Source organism: Pantherophis guttatus, chromosome 14, assembly GCF_059756535.1.
Source record: "Pantherophis guttatus breed Tessera chromosome 14, ASM5975653v1, whole genome shotgun sequence".
Taxonomy (NCBI): Eukaryota; Metazoa; Chordata; class Lepidosauria; order Squamata; family Colubridae; genus Pantherophis; species Pantherophis guttatus.
Window position 1 is genome coordinate 11548125 of NC_142076.1, and position 20315 is coordinate 11568439.

At 48.6% G+C, this 20315-nt stretch overlaps 2 protein-coding genes across 6 annotated transcripts; one reads left to right on the forward strand and one right to left on the reverse strand.

The window, feature by feature from the left end:
* The first annotated feature begins 619 nt into the window (after nucleotides 1–619).
* WFIKKN1 (WAP, follistatin/kazal, immunoglobulin, kunitz and netrin domain containing 1) lies at nucleotides 620–8979 on the forward strand. Its single transcript, XM_034430315.3, has 2 exons — nucleotides 620–1659; nucleotides 5400–8979. Exons 1-2 carry the CDS (start codon nucleotides 1411–1413, stop codon nucleotides 6891–6893), a joined length of 1743 nt encoding a protein of 580 aa, XP_034286206.1. The 5' UTR covers nucleotides 620–1410; the 3' UTR covers nucleotides 6894–8979.
* METTL26 (methyltransferase like 26) lies at nucleotides 8913–19662 on the reverse strand. 5 transcript variants are annotated; one of them, XM_034430313.3, is made up of 6 exons: nucleotides 19123–19662; nucleotides 16778–16940; nucleotides 15069–15128; nucleotides 14116–14183; nucleotides 13263–13341; nucleotides 8913–11894 (listed from the first exon to the last, which is right to left on the reverse strand). In XM_034430313.3, the coding sequence occupies exons 1-6, from the start codon at nucleotides 19326–19328 to the stop codon at nucleotides 11847–11849; spliced, it is 624 nt and encodes a 207-aa protein (XP_034286204.2). In that variant the 5' UTR covers nucleotides 19329–19662; the 3' UTR covers nucleotides 8913–11846. The 5 variants fall into 5 exon arrangements, 4 of the variants coding, with proteins under 4 accessions (XP_034286204.2, XP_087734711.1, XP_034286205.2 ...); XM_087878585.1 differs by having other exon boundaries at nucleotides 15046–15128; nucleotides 19123–19624; XR_009622886.2 differs by lacking the exon at nucleotides 13263–13341 and having other exon boundaries at nucleotides 14116–14305; nucleotides 19123–19630.
* Nucleotides 19663–20315: the final 653 nt, after the last annotated feature.

Below are 20315 nucleotides of genomic sequence, written 5' to 3' on the forward strand. Positions count from 1 at the left end.
CCACCACCACCAGAGTCCATACCAAGGTTTCCCGTGGCCTGACCCTACGTTAGGAAGTAGAAATTCCTCACATTACATCACCTGCCACCTTCTCAGCTAAAGGTCTTTCATTGGAGCCGAAACGGATGTTCCCCAACTTCGGCTTGGGAGACTGTTGTTTTCAAAGAGAAGGTTGAGAAGAAGGAAGCCCCTTTTCTCCAGCGTCTCCATATAATAATAATTAAAAAATACCTCCAGAGAACGTACAAGAGGCCTAGTTCTTGTCCAAACCCCTTCCTATGGTCAGCCTCGTTTCCAAAGGGCAGGAGACCTTCTGGGGTTCTCTCAACTTGAAGAAATTCAATCCCTTGGGGGGGGGGTGAGAGAGAGAGAGAGAGAGGGTCTTGCGGCCTTTTTGGGAAGCCAGAGAGCTCCCTACGGTTCCTTCCTCCCCCGACTTTGATCTTCTGCTCATGTTTGTTCAGTCGGTCAACCCAGACAGGGTTAGCGTCTGAGGTCAACTTCTTTTCTATTTCCCAAATCCTAAACACGGGTGAGGACGAGGAAAGATTCAGGTTACAGAGCCCCCTCCTCCTCCTCCTCCTCTTCCTCCTGCTCTGCTCTCCCCCTACACACACACACACACACACACACACACACACACACACACACACACACACACAAACAGAAGAGCTTTATAACCCTGTTAGCAGCTGGCCAAGCTTCTGATGTGTCGGTTTGATGCTCCCAAAATTCTACTCCCCAAAAACCTAGGAGAGGATTTCTTTTGGTGATCGTTTTGTTTTGCTTTGTTTTTCAAACGCAACTCTTGATTTGCTGGTGACCCGGATCCAAGAGTCATCCCCCACCCCCACCCCCGACAAACCCCAGTTGTTGTTGTTCTTGTTGTTGTTTTTCAAACAACAACAGGCTCCCCAATTGTGTAGGAGAAGACCCTCTTGAGCGAGGAGAGACCGAGAAAAGACAAAGGAAAGAAAATCCGCGACGGGGTGAAGTTGGAAACGGAGGAGCATCCGTCTGGGGAGGCAGCCAGTCTTGTGAAGGGGTGGCCCTGCGTGTCAAAAGATGCTTGTTTGGGAAAGGCCCGGCGAGCTTTGGGCGCTGCCTGGCATGGACCTTAGACCTGAAAGGATGCTGAGAAGATGAGAAGATTCTCCAAGGGGCAGAGAAAGAAGCACTTTTCTCTCTTTTTTTGATTTGGGTGTCTCCTTCGCCAGACTGCTACCTCCTCTCTCTCTCTCTCTCTCTCTCTCTCTTTCTCTCTCCTTCTCTCTCTCTCTCTCTCCCCCCCCCTTCCTCTCTTTGCAAATGTGATTGTTTTGTCTATCACACAGGGCAGAGTGGAAGACTGTTCCTGGGTAGGGTGAGGGAGAGACACGCAGATAGGTTACAGGAGCCTGCCTCAGACCAATGCTTTTCTGGGCTCCTACCGAGAAGCGACTGAAGGCAAGAGGCTGCCTGAGAAAGCTTGGAAGATCAAGGCTGCCTCTGGACTCCATGCTGCCTTCACTTCTCCTCTCTCTGCTCTCTGTCCTGGCAGAAGGGGCCAGCCTCCAGCCAATCAGAACCAACCACCTGGGGATGTGTCCCAACCAACTGAACCCCAACCTCTGGGTGGACGCTCAGAGCACCTGCGAGCGGGAGTGCCAAACCGATCAGGTGAGACTTCGCCGAACGGACGCTGCTCCCCAGGTGCATCTTCAGCCTGGGTGGAGCAGGAAACCTGGGTCGTTCTTGGGGGGGCGGGGGGGGGGAAAGGAGGGGGGAATAAAGCAAGGATGGAGGGGCGGGGTGGGGTGAGGTGTAAAGATAAGAGGATGGGGTGCTTGGGTGAGCAGGGCAGCTTCCCACCCAGAAGGTTGGTGAAAAGGTTCTCCCCACAATGGACCTCTTTGGGGGGATTGGAAGTTTCTCGCAGTGCATCAGGTGGACAGCTGAGCCCTCGCGCGCCTCTAGCTCAAGAGGCTCCTTAACAGATCCCAGAAATGAATTTTGAAGAGATCCTGGATCGATTCCCCCCCCTCCCCACAACTGCCTGCTGTGGTTCACTGGAACCCCCCCAGGACTCTGTAGCTCCGATTTGCTTTTTCCTCGCTGACCAAAGACGAGAGCTTTGAACATGTTCAGAGGAGGAAGAGGCATGTGTCCCAACCCCGAGATTCCTCCAAAGTGTCCGCAGCCTCCTTTTAAGAACAAGGGGTGTGTGTGTAAACCTTGAGTAAGGTCGTTTTGGGTCCTCCTATTAGCCATTCAGGCAAATCTTCTGCTCCCAGGACTGAATCGAGACCCTGGAGTGAATCAGACCTGATTGTATCAAGTCAGTAGCCTTCATAAGCTCCCTACTAACCTTGTATCAGAGACAGGCTACCTTATCCGAGTTCTTAGAAGGTTATGGTCAGTGGTGGGTTTCAAATTTTTTTACTACCGGTTCTGTGGGTGTGGCTTGGTGGGTGTGGCATGGCTTGGTGGGCGTGGCAGGGGAAGGATAGTGTAAAATCTCCATTCCCTCCCCACTCCAGGGGAAGGATACTGCAAAATCCCCATTTCCTCCCACTCAGCTGGGACTTGGGAGGCAGAGAATAGATGGGGACAGGGCCAGTCAGAATTTTTACTACCGGTTCTCCGAACTACTCAAAAGTTCCGCTACCACCTCTGGTTATGGTGGGCACCGAAAGATTTGCACTTAATCTGTAAACAAAAGAAGGCATTTTTTTTCCCCTTCAGTTTTTAAATACCGCTCAGTTTTTGAAACTGCCCACCTGAGGGCTGGCTGGCACCCATGGGAAGTGGGGAGGAAAAATGGGAAAAAAGCAGGGGCAAAACCCTTTGATAGGTTTACCGACGGAGACGGCTGTGGGGTCACCAGATGTCAACTCCCAAGAGATGCCTTCTTTCCGTCTACGGCTCCATCTTTCTTCCCACATTCCTTCTCCCAAAAACTACCCGATTACAAGCAAGCTCGACAAATCGAGGGAGGGGTGAAATCACACACCCCTCCCCGACTTCACAGGATGAAAAATTCTGGCACAAAAACCACTTGCCAGAATGTTTAGGTGGTGGAATTGACGGGGGTGGGTGGGAGGAATTAAAGGAAGAGCAAAAGCGAGCGTGGTCCGTGCTGGAGGGCAGGAGGTGAAGAGGGTCCATGTAATGAACAGCAGCTGCTGAAGAAGAAGACAAAAAATGAATCTTTGTCAGCGGTGTGTTAAGGAGGAGACCAGACGTCTGGTTGTAAACTGGGGCTGGGGGGGGGGTTCTTATCAATCCGGGCATTTGCCTGAGGAAGATATAGAATTGCCCCTTGACAGTGGTGGGTTTCAAAAATTTTTACTCCCGGTTCTGTGGGTGCGGCTTGGTGGGCGTGGTTTGGTGGGTGTGGTAGGGGAAGGATACTGTAAATTCTCCATTCCCACCCCACTCCAGGGGAAGGCTATTGTAAAATCTCCATTCCCACCCCACTCCAGGGGAAGGATACTGTAAAATCTCCATTCCCATCTCAATCCAGGAGAAGGATACTGTAAAATCTCCATTCCCACCTCAATCCAGGGGAAGGCTATTGTAAAATCTCCATTCCCACCCCACTCCAGGGGAAGGATACTGTAAAATCTCCATTCCCACCTCAATCCAGGAGAAGGATACTGTAAAATCTCCATTCCCACCCCACTCCAGGGGAAGGCTATTGTAAAATCTCCATTCCCACCCCACTCCAGGGGAAGGATACTATAAAATCTCCATTCCCACCCCAATCCAGGGGAAGGATACTGTAAAATCTCCATTCCCACCTCAATCCAGGGGAAGGATACTGTAAAATCTCCATTCCCACCTCAATCCAGGGGAAGGATACTGTAAAATCTCCATTCCCACCCCACTCCAGGGGAAGGATACTGCAAAATCCCCCTTTCCTCCCGATCAGCTGGGACTCGGGAGGCAGAGAATAGATGGGGGCGGGGCCAGTCAGAATTTTTACTACCGGTTCTCCGAACTACTCAAAATTTCCGCTACCAGTTCTCCAGAACTGGTCAGAACCTGCTGAAACCCACCTCTGTCCCTAGAGCAAGGAGTGTCCAACTCTGGTGACTTGGAAGACTTGTGGACTTCAACTCCTGGAATTCCCCAGCCAGCCGGCCAGCCAGCATGGTCAAATCCACCCTGATGTGGTTTGAAAATAAATTTTTAAGGCGGTGTAATGTGAACCCAGTCAAGGGTGCTGAATTCAGCAAGACACAGATTTAGAGCAACAAGTGAACAAGTGGTTTCTTAGCAGATATTTCATTACCAAAGTAGGTAACATCATCAGTGTTAGAAGGGAGCCAAATTTGAGGAGGAGGAGGAGGAGGAGGAGGACGACGACTATGGGGTCCTTGGCGCTCTCTGAGCTTGGTGGTTCTTTTGTAGACATTTCATTACCAAACTAGGTAACATCATCAGTGCCAAAAGGAATGTGGGTTTTGTGGAGAAGAGGAGGAAGAGGGAGAGGAGGAGGAGGTGGAGGTGGTTAAGGTTTTCTTCCAGACATTTCATTACCAAACTAGGTAACACCTTCAGTGCTAGAAGGGAGTGGGGTTAGCTCTTATTTGTATATACATTCATACATATATACATTCATACCTTCTATTGGTACAATAGGCTAAGTCAAAACTCGCTGCTGTTTATTGCCTTGTCCGAAACATCCAGAATGCTGTGCAAACTGGCATAATGCAATCCTGTAAACCCGGTCAGTTACAGATTAGCACAATGGGCTTGCACCAACCATTACGATAGAGTAGAGTGGAGTAGAGTGGAGTGGAGTGGAGTAGATAAAGAACAGAACAGAACAATACAATACAATAATACAATACAATACAATAATACAATACAATACAATACAATACAATACAATACAATACAATACAATACAATACAATACAATACAATACAATACAATACAATACAATACAATACAATACAATACAATACAATTCTTTATTGGCCAAGTGTGATTGGACACATGAGAAATTTGTCTTTGGTGCATATGCTCTCAGTGTACATAAAAAGACAAGATACATTCATCAAGAATTATAAGGTACAACAATTAATGATAATCATAGGGTACAAATAAGTAATCGAATCATACTAGGAAACAATTAATATAAATCGTAAGGATACAAGCAACAAAGTTACAGTCATACAGTCGTAAGTGGGAGGAGATGGGTGATAGGAAGGATGAGAAGATTAATAGTAATGCAGACTTAGTGAATAGTTTGACAGTGTTGAGGGAATTATTTGTTTAGCAGAGTGATGGCATTCGGGAGGTAGATTCTTGTTAGACTTGGGAGAAGAGGTGTTCTACCTGTGCAATAAATCTCCCAAAGAAGAAGTGCCTGTGCATTTGAACACCCTGTCTTTTGTTTCCTTGACAGGACTGCGAAGGCTTTGAGAAATGCTGCACCAACGTTTGCGGCTTGCGGAGTTGCGTGGCTGCCCGTTATGCCGACGGGAGCATCTCTTCGTTGGAACAGATGCAGGAAGCCACCTGCGAGAGCTTCGTCTGCACCCAGCAGGGCTCGGACTGTGATATTTGGGACGGGCAACCGGTCTGTAAGTGCAAGGACAGGTGTGAGAAGGACCCCAACTTCACCTGCGCCTCCGATGGACTCACCTACTACAACAAGTGTTACATGGATGCCGAAGCCTGTATCCGGGGCATCAGCCTGGCAGTGGTGCTGTGCAAGTACATCTTTACCTGGCCCAATACTAGCCCGGTGCCAGTGGAGACCACTACTCACCCCACCCCTGGGGCGTCTCCGGAGCTGCCTATCCCGCCGGCTCTCTACAACAACCCTTTCCACCAGCTCGTCTACGTGGGCGGCACCGTGAGCTTCCACTGTGACGTGAGCGGGCGTCCTCGTCCCGACATCACCTGGGAGAAGCAGAGCGACCATCAGGAGAACTTCATCATGCGGCCTGACCAGATGTACGGCAACATGGTGGTGACCAACATTGGCCAGTTGGTCATCTACAACGCTCAGCCAGAAGATGCTGGGATCTACACATGTACAGCCAGGAATTCTGCCGGTCTCCTGCGAGCGGACTTCCCACTCTCGGTCGTCAAGAAGGAACACTCCAGAGGAGAACCGAGAGTTTCCAGTACGTTGAAGCTCCCGCCCAACGAGTGCTTGAGGGAACCCGATACCCAGGATTGTGAGACCTACCAAACCCGTTGGCATTTTGACTCCAAAAAGGGCTCCTGTGTTACTTTTCGTTATGGCGGTTGCGGGGCGAACCAGAACCACTTCGACACTTATGAGGAGTGTCAACTGGCTTGTGTCAGCAACACGGTCAACCTGTGTACCCTCCCCATGGTGCAAGGGCCTTGTAAGAACTGGGAACCTCGCTGGGCCTACAACCACCTGATGAAGCAGTGCCATTCCTTCATCTACGGCGGTTGCGAGGGCAACGAGAACAACTTTGACAGCAAGGAGAGCTGCGAGGACGCCTGTCCCTTCCCCAAGACCTTGCTGTGCAAAGCGTGTCGCCTGAAGAGCAAGATGGTATTGAGCCTCTGCCGCAGCGATTTCGCCATCGTGGGGCGACTGATGGAGATCCTCGAGGATCAAGACTCTGGGATTGCCCGTTTTGCGCTGGACGACGTCCTCAAGGACGAGAAGATGGGCCTCAAGTTCTTCAACATCAAGTATCTGGAAGTCACCTTGACGGACATGGACTGGAACTGCCCCTGTCCCAACATGACCGCGGAGGATGGGCCTCTCATCATCATGGGGGAAGTTCACGACGGCATGGCTGTCCTGGATCCCAACAGCTATGTCCGGACTGCCAACGACAAGCGGGTCAAGAAGATTTATGAGCTTCTGGAGAAGAAAACCTGCGAGTTGTTTAACCGGTTTCAGGACTAAGGTGGGCTTGAAGGGAGGGAAAGTAGAACAGGCAAGAGAGACCCCACTCCTCAAAGGCACAGCATCCTTATATTGTTATAGAAACCAAGGACTGGGTGGGAAGATGAACGGATGAGCTACTGCCCCTTTCAATCCACAGAAGAGTTGTGTTCACACAACATGCTGAACCCGGTCACTGAACTAACTGGTTTTCTGAGTTTTTGGATCAACCAACCAACCTACCAAACAGGTTGGGTTCACACAACCCAAAGCGACTAATTCCCATTCAAGCGTATGGAATACATCTACAGGTAGTCCTCGGCTTACGACAACTGAGCCCAACATTTACGTTGCTACGCAAAACAGTTGTTAAATGAGTTTTGCCCTCCATTTTACAACCTCTCTTGCCACATTTCTTAAGCTGAATCACTGCAGTTGTTGCGTTAGCAACACGGTTGTTAAGTGAATCTGGCTTTCCCTGTTGACTTGGATTTCACCACTGACGTGACCCTCCCCCCGGTGATCACATGACACTGCGACCCTCACAAATATGAGCCAAGTGTCCAAATTTTGATCATGTGACCAGGGGGAGACTTGCAACGGTTGTTAAGTGTGAAAAACGTTCCGAAGTGTCTTTTTTTCAGTGCTGTGATAACTTCGGTCACTAAATGAACCGTTGTAAGCCGAGGACTAACTGTACTAGGCTTGTTAAGTGACCTAGTTTAATGTGCTGGGTGAAAACAGTCAGTAAAAGGGAAATGGGAAACATTTCCCATCTTCAGGTCCAGGCCGGCTCTATTTATTTTTAAAATATTTTTTCTGCCACAATCCGAACTCTTAACTACGACGAGGGCTGGCGAACGCTTGTTAATGGTCTACCGTCCGATTTTGTGTGAGCTGTCATTTATCTGCAACTATTAGGTCAGTGATGACTAACCTTTTTGCCATCGCGTGCCAAAAGCTGGGGGAGTGCAGGATAGTTTTGCGCGCGCACGTGCCCATACCCATAATTCTATGTGCCCTGCCCCCCTGCGCATGCGCTCCCCCCCATGCTCTCTCTGCTTTTGGCATGTGATTGCACAGTGGGCACGGTAGGCCTGTTTTTTGCCCTGCCCAGGCTCCAGAGGCTTTCTATGCGCCTGGGGAGGACAAAAACAGCCTTCCCAACCCCGCCGGAGGCCCTCTGGAGGCTGGAAACAGCCCGTTTGCCAAATTCCGGTGGGCCCAGAAGGCCCCAAAATCAGCTGGCCAGCATGTGCATGCATGCTGGAGCTTAGCTAGGGCAACGCTCGCGTGCCCACCAATATGGTTACGCGTGCCATAGGTTCGCTATCACACCACTAGGTCTCACTGCTGTACATCCTTCTCAGCTGCTCCAATCTTTTGTGAAATGAAGACTAATTAAACCAACCAACCAACCACGTTTCTTCTAAATCTTACAGCGCAGGTCAATAGAAGCTTTTTTTTTTTTAAATCCTTTCGGGATGGCAAATTCTTTCTTTCGACAAATGATCACTGTTTCTTGAGGACTAGCTTCCTAGCCTGGATTGGCAATTACCAATTTCTGGGGGCGGGGAGGGGAAATAAAATAAATCATGGTCATGTGATTATAAAATGCTGCAAATGACCGTAAACGGGGCTGGTTGTTGAGCACCTAAAATTTTGTCATATACTGCAAAGTGTGTGTGTGTGTGTGGCGACTGGAACTCCAGAACAGGTCATAAGTAACTTTGGAGGAGGGGGAGATCTGACATAACTCTGAAAGGTTGCTAAGTGGCAGATTATAAATTGAGGACTATGTAAATTGAGGGTGGGGGAAAATGTTTTTCCTTCACATTTTGCAGGCTGTTTGACTGTCTCCCTACAGTCCTTTGGAGGAGGCCCATCCAAGTTGTAACCAGGACTGGCCCTGCTTAGCTTCTGAGTCCAGACAAATGTGATCTAATACTGCCCCCTGGTGACACACTATCAGATTTACCTTTCCGAATGGCTCCCTTGTAGATAGCGAACTAGATAAAAACCAAGCGATATTTGTGTAAGTAATGCCAAAACGTTGTATTTATTTGCACCCAAATGCAACACAGATTATGTAAGATGCTGTTACCTTGATTCTTAGCCAAGGCTCTTTTTTTGAGCATTCTCACATCATCCAAATAAGAAATATGGATATGCCACACATCACTAGAGGGAGATAGTATTCTACATGCCACACATCGCCACTAGAGGGAGATAGTATTCTACATACAAATTTAATTTTCTTCCCCTGGACATAGAAAAAAAATCATAATCGCTCTCTCTTTTTTTTTAAAGAAACAAAAAAATTGAAAGGAGGGTGCAAGAAAAAAAATTAAAAATCACTTATCATCTTTAAAGGTAACTCTAATCTGCCTAGGGACACGTGAATAGCACTGGATTGTAAACAATAAACCCAAGCAGTTAGTTATGTGCAGTGGTGGAATGTTGCTGGTTTAACAACCTGTTCAGTGAGCGTGCACTTTGCGCTGAAAACGGAGCATTTAGAAGCTCAGCTGCTTACCTTCCAAGTCAGCAATGGTAAGTAGAAGAGAGGAGTGGAATCAGCTGTGCCGCGCAATTGAGATGAGCTAGAAAGCAGGAAGGACAAGATAGGGCGGAGCAGGGGTGAAATTCAGCAGGTTCTGACAGGTTCTGGAGAACCGGTAGCGGAAATTTTGAGCAGTTTGGAGAACCAGCAAATACCACCTCTGCTGGCCCCAGAGTGGGGAGAGAATGGAGATTTTGCAATATCCTTCCCCCAGGAGTGGGGAGGGAAAGGGGATTTTGCAGTATCCTTCCCCCAGGAGTGGGGAGGGAATGGGGATTTTGCAGACTCCTTCCCCTGGAGTGGGGTGGAAATGGGAGATTTTGCAGTATCCTTTCCCTGCCAAGCCCGCCAAGCCCACCAAGCCACGCCCACCAAGCCATGTCCACAGAACCAGTAGTAAAAATATTTGGATTTCACCACTGGGCCGGAGGCGGGTGGGCGGGGCCAGCTGAATTCCACCTCTGGTTATGCGAGCAAAAAAAGTTTGGAAGTTATCCCTCTTCACACGTGAAGCGGTGTGCAATTTGCCATGTTTGAAAGCAAACCAACCAACTTCTCATCCCTGCAGAAAACTGGGACAAGATTTAAAAAAAAAAAAAAAAACAGCCATCCAGATCTACTGGATTACAAGACAAAAATCTGAAAATCAACTGCACTCCAACACATCTAGACAGACGGTTGGTCGAAACCAGCCCTGTCTTTCTCGCGGGTGTTCTAACAGGAAAGGAAATATTCACGCAGAAGGATGCTCAAACCTCCAGGCTGCCCAAACTTGCAAGCCAGATGTTTGCATTAAAGGAACTTGAGAGCATTGCGATTCATCTAATGCGTCATGCGCTGGTTCAACATCAGGCTCATGGTTTTAAAGATTTAAACATGGGGGAATCTTGAAGTCCTCATCTCCTCAAAGGTAACCAAGATAGACATTGTTTTAAATTGTACCAACAGCATGAAATATCGAGGTTCACCTAGTGGAGGGTTTCATATTATGTTACTACCAGTTTGCAACGCACACACTTGCTTCATGCACGCATGCGCCCGGTCCGCGCACGCTCCAGCCTTCCATGCATGCTCCTGGCCTCAAAAACATGCTTAAATAGGATGGCATAGAGCCGAGGTGCGGGCCCACCCACGATTTCCACGATTGGACCGGCTTAATACCACCTCTGGTTCACTAGTTCTGAGGTTTAATTAAGTGTTGGCCTGATGTAATATCATCTTTGTAATTAAGGAAGAAGTGTGTGTGAGGGGGGGAAGTCCCCTACCAAAATTTCATGGCAGGAGGACAAGGGCAGTGATGGGTTGCTCCCGGTTCGCACCGGTTTGCAGGAACCGGTAGTAAAAATTTGTAGAAGTTCTGAGAACCGGTAATAACATTGGCTGGCCACGCCCCCGAACTGGTCCCCAGCTCGGTCACCGCTCACTTACCCCGCCTACCTCATCAGAGGCTTTTTTTAATTTTATTTTTAAAGCATTTTTTCCTACAACCTCTTCAGCCAAAGAGGTGGTAAAAAAATGCTTTGAAAAGCCTCTGACGATCCCAGCTGAGTTGCCTGATCGGCAGAGGCTTTTAAAAGCATTTTTTTTTCTGCAACCTCTTCGGCCGAGGGGGGGGCGCAGGGACTTTTGCTACCGGTTCTCCGAACCACCCGCCGCCATCGCTACCGGATCGGGCGATACGGTCCGAACCGGGAGCATTTCACCCCTGGATTTGTGGCTTGCCATATTTTCCAAATCAAAACCCGCAGGCCTTTAAGGCATCCTGAATTTGAAACCCCAGGATTTCAAACCTTGGTTATAGAAGCAGCGTTCCGAATCCAACCAAACCGGCGGTTGTTATGGAGGACCACCAAGCCACCACGCAGCTGACAGCCAAAGGTTTAATTAGAGAGAGGGTTCTGTTAACTGAGTTTGTTTAATGTACCCTGGGAACATACCCTGTTTCTTGAGGCTGAAGGGGGTGCCTCTAAATTTTGTGATGCGAGTGCCACAACCTGGGAAGTCAAAACTAATTCTGAAGCATTATGTCCAAGGCAGATAAGTACACGACCACACTGGTCAAGCCATTGCATGGACAACAGTGGTCCCCAATCTTTCCTTTGTCCAAAGATGCAAGCATCTAGCCCTCAACTCCAAAGGGGCATGAACACCCTATCTCTCCACCAAAAGAAGTCAAGAGCAACATGACCGACCATCTCTGCTGGACCACAGTTTCTTCCGCAAAGTTTACAGCTATGAATTAATTATGGCACTTGTCCCACCACCTCATAAGGACTTCCTCATGGATGTGTCAAGAAGCAGAGCTCAGCAGGAAGAGAAGCGGAAGGAATCCTGCAGAAGGAGAAGAAGACATCCGCCGCATCTTGAAGTGGTCCATGAACTTCTCTCATTGGAGACAGCAGTCCGGCGACTTAGTGTTTGCGGAAAACGAGGCACTTGTTGTTTGCCGGCATGTCGACCTGGAAGCAGAAACCGTTTTTTGTGGTTATTCTGGGCGATAAAATTCGCAATAGATGCCAGGCTTCAAGAGATCCCATCCTCAGGGTGAGGAACCAGGAGGCACTAGAACAAGGATCACCAACCTTTCAGACCTCAGGGACCACTAAATTTATAATTTTAAATCCCGCAGACCACTAATATGATCTGCCTAATGACCGGCTGGGTGGGCGTGGCTAGGTGGTCATGTGACTGAGTGGGCGTGGCCATCTCGATGTCACTCACGTTACTTGCCAGCCTCTACTCGCCCCTCCCCTCCCAGTTACTCCTCGCCTCCTCGCCCGGGCTCCTTAGGGCCCCAACAGGAAGCAGTTGTTGGAGCTAAGCAGCCACCATGAGAAAGAGTTGGCAAAAGAGCTCAGTTCAAATTGGATCTGACCGAGAAGGAGGCTTAGCAGAAGCACCTCACTAAGGACTAGGAGCTTAGGCTTTCCAAGCAGAGGGAAGACCTGCGGGAGTGCAAGGCCAGGTACCGGCGCCTGGAGGCTCAGCAGGCTGAGATGGTCAGCCAGTTCCAGGCCATGAGGCAGTCCCACTGGAACGAGGCCCTCCGTCTCTTCGCCACCAGCGGCGCTTCCCTCCAGCCTTCGCCCAAAGCCCCACACCAGGAGGCTGAAGCAGACCCTGAGTCAGAATTTCTGCCCCACTCCGACCCACACAAAAAGACCCCGAAGGGGGAGACTCTCTGCAGCAACGCACACTTTCATTGCATGTATCCGACCCCTGATTTAGTGCAATATAAAAAAAGCAAATAATTTTTCTGTGGACCACCAAAATTTTCTCGCGGACCACCAGTTTTGGTGACCGCTACACTAGGGGATCCCCGAGATCAGCAGAAGGAGCTGACGTCTAAAGAATTTTGCCGGCCAAAGAATTGGTCAGCATATGAGCGAGAAGCTCATCTTATTTTTAAGCAAAAGCGAACTCAAAATAACAAACTAGAGGAGGCGCATCTATTGTCAGGTGAAATTGTCGCCCAAAATTGGGCTGCACAGGGGGATCATTCAGGCAGGGATGTTTGCAGGGATTGATCAAAATAATCAAGAGGGAAGCGGCATGGAGATGTCAATCACAGGGACACGGCTGCCATCTTGACTTCGGGATATTCCCCTCTCCAGATGAAAGCTAACATTGTAAAACTAAAACTGTAAAACTCGAGCTAAGACAAAAACTAAAACTGTAAATTGTAAAACTGAAGCAAAATTAAAACCGAAGCAAAACTAAGACTTAAAACAGGAAAGCTGAAGCTGAAACTAAAACTGTGGCCAAAGTTAAAAGCGTTCCTTTCCCAGTTGTAAACAGAATGGGATGCCTTTCCCAATTCAGCCTACCATGTTTTCCAACTGCATCCCGTTGGCCTCAGCAAGCTGTTGCAGGACAGCTGTGTCCCTCAGTCCCCAAGCTGGATTGCTGGTAGAGGGAGGGAGGGAGGGAGGAAGGAAAACAAAAAGAGAAGGAGAAGAAGGAGAAGAAGGAAGGAAGGAAGGAAGGAAGGAAGGAAGGAAGGAAGGAAGGAAGGAAGGAAGGAAGGAAAATGGAAAGAAAAAGGAGAAGGAAGCAGAGGAAGGAAGGAAAATGGAGAGGAGGAGAAGGTGAAGGAAGCAGAGGAAGGAAGGAAGGAAAATGGAAAGAGGAGAAGGAGGAGAGGAGAGGGGAGGGGAGGAAGGAAGGGAGGGAGGGAGAGGGAGGGAGGAAGGAAGGAAGGAAAATGGAAAGAAGAGAAGGAGGAGAAAGAGAAGAGAAGAGGAAGGGAGGGAGGGAGGAAGGAAGGGAGGAAGGAAGGAAAGAAGGAAAATGGAAAGAGAAGAAGGAGGAGAAAAAGGAGAAGGAAGCAGAGGAAGGAAAATGGAGAGGAGAACGAGGAGAAGGTGAAGGAAGCAGAGGAAGGAAGGAAGGAAAATGGAAAGAGGAGAAGGAGGAGAGGAGAGGAGAGGAGAGGGGAGGGGAGGGGAGGGGAGGGGAGGGGAGGGGAAAGGAAGGAAGGAAGGAAGGAAGGAAGGAAGGAAGGAAGGAAGGAAGGAAGATCTTTAGCCTTGTATTAAAAATAATAATTCTGCAACCTAAAAACAATTTCTGTGTAGTTGTACTGCCATTCTAACTTTTTTTTACTCTCCCCCCTCCCTGACACACCCTCCCTTCTATTCCTCCCACCCCACCCCCCTGGGCAAGCTTTGCGTTGCTCACCTCCGCCTCAACCTGTAATCAAAATCCACGTTGCTCTGTGGAGTGATGGAACCATTCACCGCGTAGGGCTGTCGAGCACGGAAGCAAAACAACAACAAAACCACAAATTGTTAGATAAAGTCATCCATCCATCCTCCAGCAAAGTGGGGAATCTCTCCCCTACTGAGAACATCCATGCCCTCCAGAGTCTCTGAAGAAAAAATAGAAGCAAGGAAATTAATTTTAATTAATTAATTAATTAATGGCAAGGCAGAATGCCAAACTCCAAAACCAGGTTATTTCTCCTGGCATTGACCTTGTGTAGATCAGGAGTAGCTAATCTCCCTCTGCTTTTGTTGTGGCCCGCCAATGGCCAGCGGATCTGGCAGCAGACTCGGACAGCAAGGAGGTTGGGGAGGAACACGGGCCAGTCCTGGAGTCTGGGGGAGGCTCTGATGAGGGCTCTGTGTCGGAGGCAGAGAAGGGGCCAGGGCCGTCTGACAGTTATCAGTTGCCTTCAGAGGCAGACATCAGTGAGGCAGACGAACAGCTGGAGCCTGTTCCCAGTGTGCGCATGCGCAGAGTTGCCAGATGAAGGGAACAGCTAAAGAACAAGGGCCGACTCAGGAGTAAAGCCACAGGTGGACGATGAAGCGTCCCTCCCAGAGGGAATAAAAGAGGAGCGAAAGGGGAGGGGAGTTTGCAGGAGACAATTACTTCATTCCTGCATTCTTGCCAAGTATTGCAGTGTCTGAAAGATATCGGCCTGGCCACTCTCCAAGCCTGATAAAGGTCGGTAATTGTAAACTATCTTGAAAGACGGTGGGAGAGGAAAGACTTTGCTGGAGAGGAATTCACTGTAAATTAAATAAAAGGGGTTTATCGGGATGAGGACTCGGTTTCGTGCTATTGGGGAAGTCTAGGCCAGAACAGCTTTTTGACTAAACTTACAGCATCCCGGAGTAAACACTTACTCCGTAGGTGATCATCACTGCTTTGGGTTTGAGTAGTTTCCCGGCTCCCTGGAACAAGCCCTGGACAAAGAAAAGTCATGAGAGGAAGAAAGGAGAAGCCATCAGTCCTGGAAAGAACGTCTACTAAAATCACGAAATAAATACGACATTCTTCAAAGCAAAACACTTCATGCAGGTAGTCCTTGATTTATGACCACAACTGGGACCAGAACTTGGTGGTTGCTGTGCTCAATTTTACAATCTTTTTTTTTTTTTTGCTGTGGTCATTAAGTTTGCCGTTGCCTCCTTCCTTAGAGCAGAGGGGTGAGGCAAGGTCACCCATCTGATTTTCGTGCCTAAAGCGGGATTAGAACTCACAATCTCCTGGTAATTGGCCCAAAGTTACCCAGGCTGCTTTTATGCCTAAGGCAGGACTAGAACTCACAGTCTCTTAGTTATTGGCCCAAAGTCACCCAGCCTTCTTTCATGTCTAAGACAGAACTAGAATTCAGTCTCCTAGTGATTGGCCCAAATCGCCCAGTTGGCTTTCATGCCAAAGGCGAGCACTAGAATTCACCATCTGCTTTCTAGGTGAACTGATGATTGCTGATGATTGGTCCAAAGTCACCCAGCTGGCTTTCAGATTTAACATGGAACTAGAACTCATTGTCTCCTGGTAATTGGCCCAAATCACCCAGTTGGCTTTCATGCCTAAGGTGGGACTAGAAATCACTGTCTCCTGGTGATTGGTCGAAAGTCACCCAGCTGGCTTTCAGATCTAACATGAAACTAGAACTCACTGCCTCCTAATGATTGGCCCAAAATCACCCAGCCAGCTTTCATGTTTAAGGCGGGACTAAAACTCACAGTCTCCTAGTGATTGGCCCAAAATCACCCAGCCGATTTTTGTGCCTAAGGTGGGACTAGAACTCACCATCTCCCAGTTTCTAACCTGGCGCCTTAACTGGGACACCAAATTTCCCTTACAATTAACTTGGTTAAAACAAAGCTTCAGTGTACACAGGGGTGGGCTTCAAAAATTTTAGGAAGGGGTTCTCTGCCCAGCTGCTGGGTGGCCCTGGCCATGGTGGCTGTGGCCTAGTTGGCCTCCTGCACCACGGTGGGGGGTGGGGGGTGGGGTGGGCTTTTTGCCCTCCCCAGGCTCCAGAGGCTTTCCTCGAGTCTCCAGGAGAGCGAAAACGGCCTCCCCAGGCTCCAGAGGCCCTCTGGAGGCCGGAAACACCAAACTTCCGGTAGGCCAGTTTTTCACTCTCCCCGAGTCTCTGCATGCACCCTGCACTTACCTGCATCCAAAACGGGACGCATGAGGACTCCTGGGAGGGGCCAGCCAGGAATGAGATTTGGGGGTTCTCCGAACTGCACAGAATCTTAACTAGAGGTTCTCCCGAACTCCTGCGAACCCCCATTAAAATGTAAGAAGAGAGCCACATTAGTCTACGTGGCAAAAACTCACAGGTCTGGTACCCCCTTTTTTCTTAACCCCTGATGAGGCAAACCACAGCTTGTGAAAGCAACTCCCTTTGAATGGAATTTGCTCGTCGGAAAAAAAGTGCTACCAGATTTCTGGGGGTGGGGGTTTGCCATTCTACATTGTAGTCACCTAATCTGGAGATCCCCAAAGCGAAACCAGCTGAAGTCCAGCATCAATCCCAGAGCGAGCCGAAAGGAAATTTACGGCTAAGCAATCCTTGAAAGTCAGGTCTCCTCACCTGGGTGCACCTCATTTCTGAGATGTGAATCATGTTGATGTTGACAATGAGATCCAAAGAATTTGGACGCAGACCTCCCCAGGTCTCCCAGCTCTGAGAGGAGTCCAGGTAGATGGGCGGTTTGACATTTGAGAGGTGGAGAGTTTGGATAAACGATGAGATGCTACGAAGACAAAGAGAAAGGAGGATCTGTTGACCACCATAGAATAGCATAACAGAGTTGGAAGCAGTGGTGGGTTGCTATCGGTTTGCCCCGGTTCGGGAAAACTGGTAGCGGCGGTGGTGGGAGGCTCCGCCCACCCACCCAGACGTCATCAAAAACGCTATTACTGCAGGCTATTTCTGCAGACAACCGGCTGCCTGCAATTTGGCAGTTCGAATCTCACCAGGCTCAAGGTTAGACTCAGCCTTCCATCCTTCTGAGGTGGGTAAAATGAGGACCCAGATTGTTGGGGGCAAGAGGCTGAGTCCGTAAACTGCTTAGAAGAAGGCTGTAAAGCACTGTGAAGCGGCATATAAGTTTCAGTACTCTTGCTGATTAGCTGTGGTGGCACAGTGGTTAAATGAAGCATTGCAGGTAAACTCTGCCCACTGCCAGCAGTTCGATCCTGACCAGCTCAAGGTTGACTCAGCCTTCCATCCTTCTGAGTTGAGTAAAATGAGGACCCAGATTATTGGGGACAATAGAGCTGACTCTGTAAACTGCTTAGAGAGAGCTGTAAAGCACTGTGAAGCGGTATATAAATCTAAGTGCTATTTCTATTGTCCTTCCTTCCTTCCCTCTGCCCACTGCCAGCAGTTCAATCCTGACCAGCTCACGGTTGACTCAGCCTTCCATCCTTCCGAGGTGGGTAAAATGAGGACCCAGATTGTTGGGGGGGCGATATGCCGACTCTGTAAACCGCTTAGAGAGGGCTGTAAAGCACTGTGAAGCGGTATATAAGTCTAAGTGCCAGTGCTATTCTCCCTCTCCTCACCAAATTTGTGGGAGGGGAGAGGAGGGAAGGGAAGGGAAGAATGTGCTGCCTATACCATTTTATTGGTTGGCCTTTTGTAACGGTGTGTGGAAAAAAACCCTTGAGAGATGGGCTGAGGAACCCTCCCTAAGGGAAGGGAAGGGAAGCGAAGCGAAGGGAAGGGGAGAGGAGAGGAGGAAGAGAAAGGAAGAGTTTTTAAGAGGGTTTTTAATGGGATTTTTTAAATTTTATAGACTTGGGGTTTTAAAATGGGAGGCCGATTGATTTAATCTTTTTTTAATTATCTTAACTTTTGTATTGTATGCATTTTAATTTTGGCTGCTCACCGCCCTGAGTCCCCTTGGGAGAAGGGCGGTATACAAATTAAATTAATAAATTAATAAATAATAAGAAGAGAGGAGCCTGTGTACGGGGAAAAGGGGTGCCTTCCGAGAGGCCAAGCTAATGTAAATGAAGCGGGCTCTGATAGATGACCACTGGATAACTTTCTATTCACTCTATTCTAAAAACCAATGCACCCGGTTGGAAAAAGTACAAACTCAGCCAAAATCCTTTTGGGACCTCTAGGAGGCCTCTAAGTTGTCAGAAGAAAGGAACATTCTAATGACATACAGCTTAAAGGTTGGTTAGGTCAAGGGGATCCACATGAGTTAAAAGTTGTCTATCATCAGAAGATGATTTGAGTCTATGCTTCCGTAATCTACAAAAAGAATGATAACTGTTGGCAAAGAATAAAATGAAAGTGTCGATTAAAAATGACAAATGTATATGACCATATGAATTGCTGAGTTAACAGAATACTTTGTCTAGAAGGGTATAAAAACCATTGTAACCTAATTTCTGTCTTTTGTTCAACGCTTCATGTACAGAGCTTTGAACCTATTGCGCAATATACCTTGTCTCTGATTAACCCTGAAAAGTTGTGTTGGTCTTATTAAATCCACAACAAAGCCATTCGCTTGTGGTCTTCAAGTGAAGAGCCTTGATAGCACAGTGGTCTAAGCACCCTGTTATTAACACAGCTGCCTGCAATTACTACTGGTTCGAATCTCTCCAAGGCTCAAGGTTGACTCAGCCTTCCATCCTTTCTAAGGTAGGTAAATTGAGGACCCAGTTTGTGGGGGCAATAAGCTGACTTTGTATAAATATACCAAAGTATGAAGGCTATTGCTGAGTGCATTGTAAGCCGCCCTGAGTCTCCGGAGAAGGGCGGCATATAAATCTAATTTAAAAAAAAAAAAAAGTGGGAAGAGAGCCCACCAGCATGGAAAGCAAGGCAGGGGAAGCAGAGAGAGAGAGGGGAGGGGGGCTTCACCCACCCGCCTAACCCCTTCCCCTCCCCTCCCCAAGTCCTCCTTCCTTCCTCACCTGGCCAGGGCTTGGGGATCCACGTCGGAAGGCTGCCACTCCACGTTGGGCAGCGCTTGGGCGAAATGCGCCGCGTGGAGCCCGCAGCCCGAGGCCACCTCCAGGGCCTCCACGCGGGGCCGGCTGCTTCCCACGTAACCCCGCAGGACGGCCAGGATGGGCTCCTTGTTGCGATCGGCCGCCGAGCCGAAGCCTCGGTTCATCATCTTGACTAGCGGAGCTCTTGAACCGGCGGGGTCGCGGCCGGCTCCCGCTATTCCCACGACCACCACTCTGGGTTTGGGGAGCCAGCTGCTCCAAGCCAGCCGGGATCGGGCGCAGGAGGCGAAGGATGCGCGCAGGAGGAAGGCTGAAGAAGCCGGAGCCAGCAGCTTGGCTGGAGGGGCGAAGGATGCTCAAGGGACCAGCAGCTCTTCTCCTGCCTAACCTTTTCCCTTTATCCTTTGCCTTGCAACGGACGGAATGGCAAGGCAGGAAAGACTGCATTTCCCAGAAGGCAGCGGGGGTCGAGGCCCCGCCCCTGGCTTGTTATTGGCTGGACTTGGAGGGGCGTGTTCTTGCCTTTGAAGTTTTTCCTGGGGGGGGGGAAGAGTAGAAGAAATGACAAATTCCCCCCCACCCCCAATCTCCATGGCGCCCTTATCTGTGCCATGGGGACTAACTTTACCAATACCAAGTTTTTTCTTAAAAAAAAAAATACCAAGTTTTATCCTTGAAAAAAAAACAACCAAGTTTTATCTTTAAAAAAAAAATACCAAGTTTTTTCTTTAAAAAAAATATATCAAGTTTTATCTTAAAAAAAAAAAAACAGGTTTTATCTTTTTTTAAAGAAGTACCAGGTTTTATCTTTAAAAAAAAAATACCAGGTTTTATCTTTAAAACAACAACAACAACGTGCTAAGCCAGGCTGCAGCAATGGGAGCGTGCGTGGGACTCAGAAGCCAAGGCGCTAGTCCTCAGGAAGGTCTGGCTTTCTTTGGCCGCAGCGGGAGGCTTGTTCCAACGGAAGCGCTCTCTCTGAAGTCTGCAGGAGGGTCCTTTTTCTTGCAAAAAGCATCTTTTTTAAAAAAAATAATAATAATTAAAACAACTTTTTTTAAAATTTAAAAAAAATTGTTTTTTGTTTTTTGTTTTTTTAAAAAAGAGGGATGCCGGAGCACAAAGGTTAACCGGCATGAAATTTGCACGCTTTT

Excerpts from the sequence above, each read along its gene's own strand:
- WFIKKN1 (XM_034430315.3), top strand. The coding sequence starts at position 1,411 with ATGCTTTTCTGGGCTCCTACCGAGAAGCGACTGAAGGCAAGAGGCTGC. Across the intron at positions 1,660-5,399 it reads GGGAGTGCCAAACCGATCAG|GACTGCGAAGGCTTTGAGAA; the intron begins GTGAGACTTCGC and ends TTTCCTTGACAG.
- METTL26 (XM_087878585.1), bottom strand. The coding sequence starts at position 19,608 with ATGCAGTCTTTCCTGCCTTGCCATTCCGTCCGTTGCAAGGCAAAGGAT. Across the intron at positions 16,941-19,122 it reads GATCCCCAAGCCCTGGCCAG|CATCTCATCGTTTATCCAAA; the intron begins GTGAGGAAGGAA and ends TTGTCTTCGTAG. Across the intron at positions 14,184-15,045 it reads AGTGTTTACTCCGGGATGCT|CCCTACGCGGTGAATGGTTC; the intron begins GTAAGTTTAGTC and ends CGTGCTCGACAG.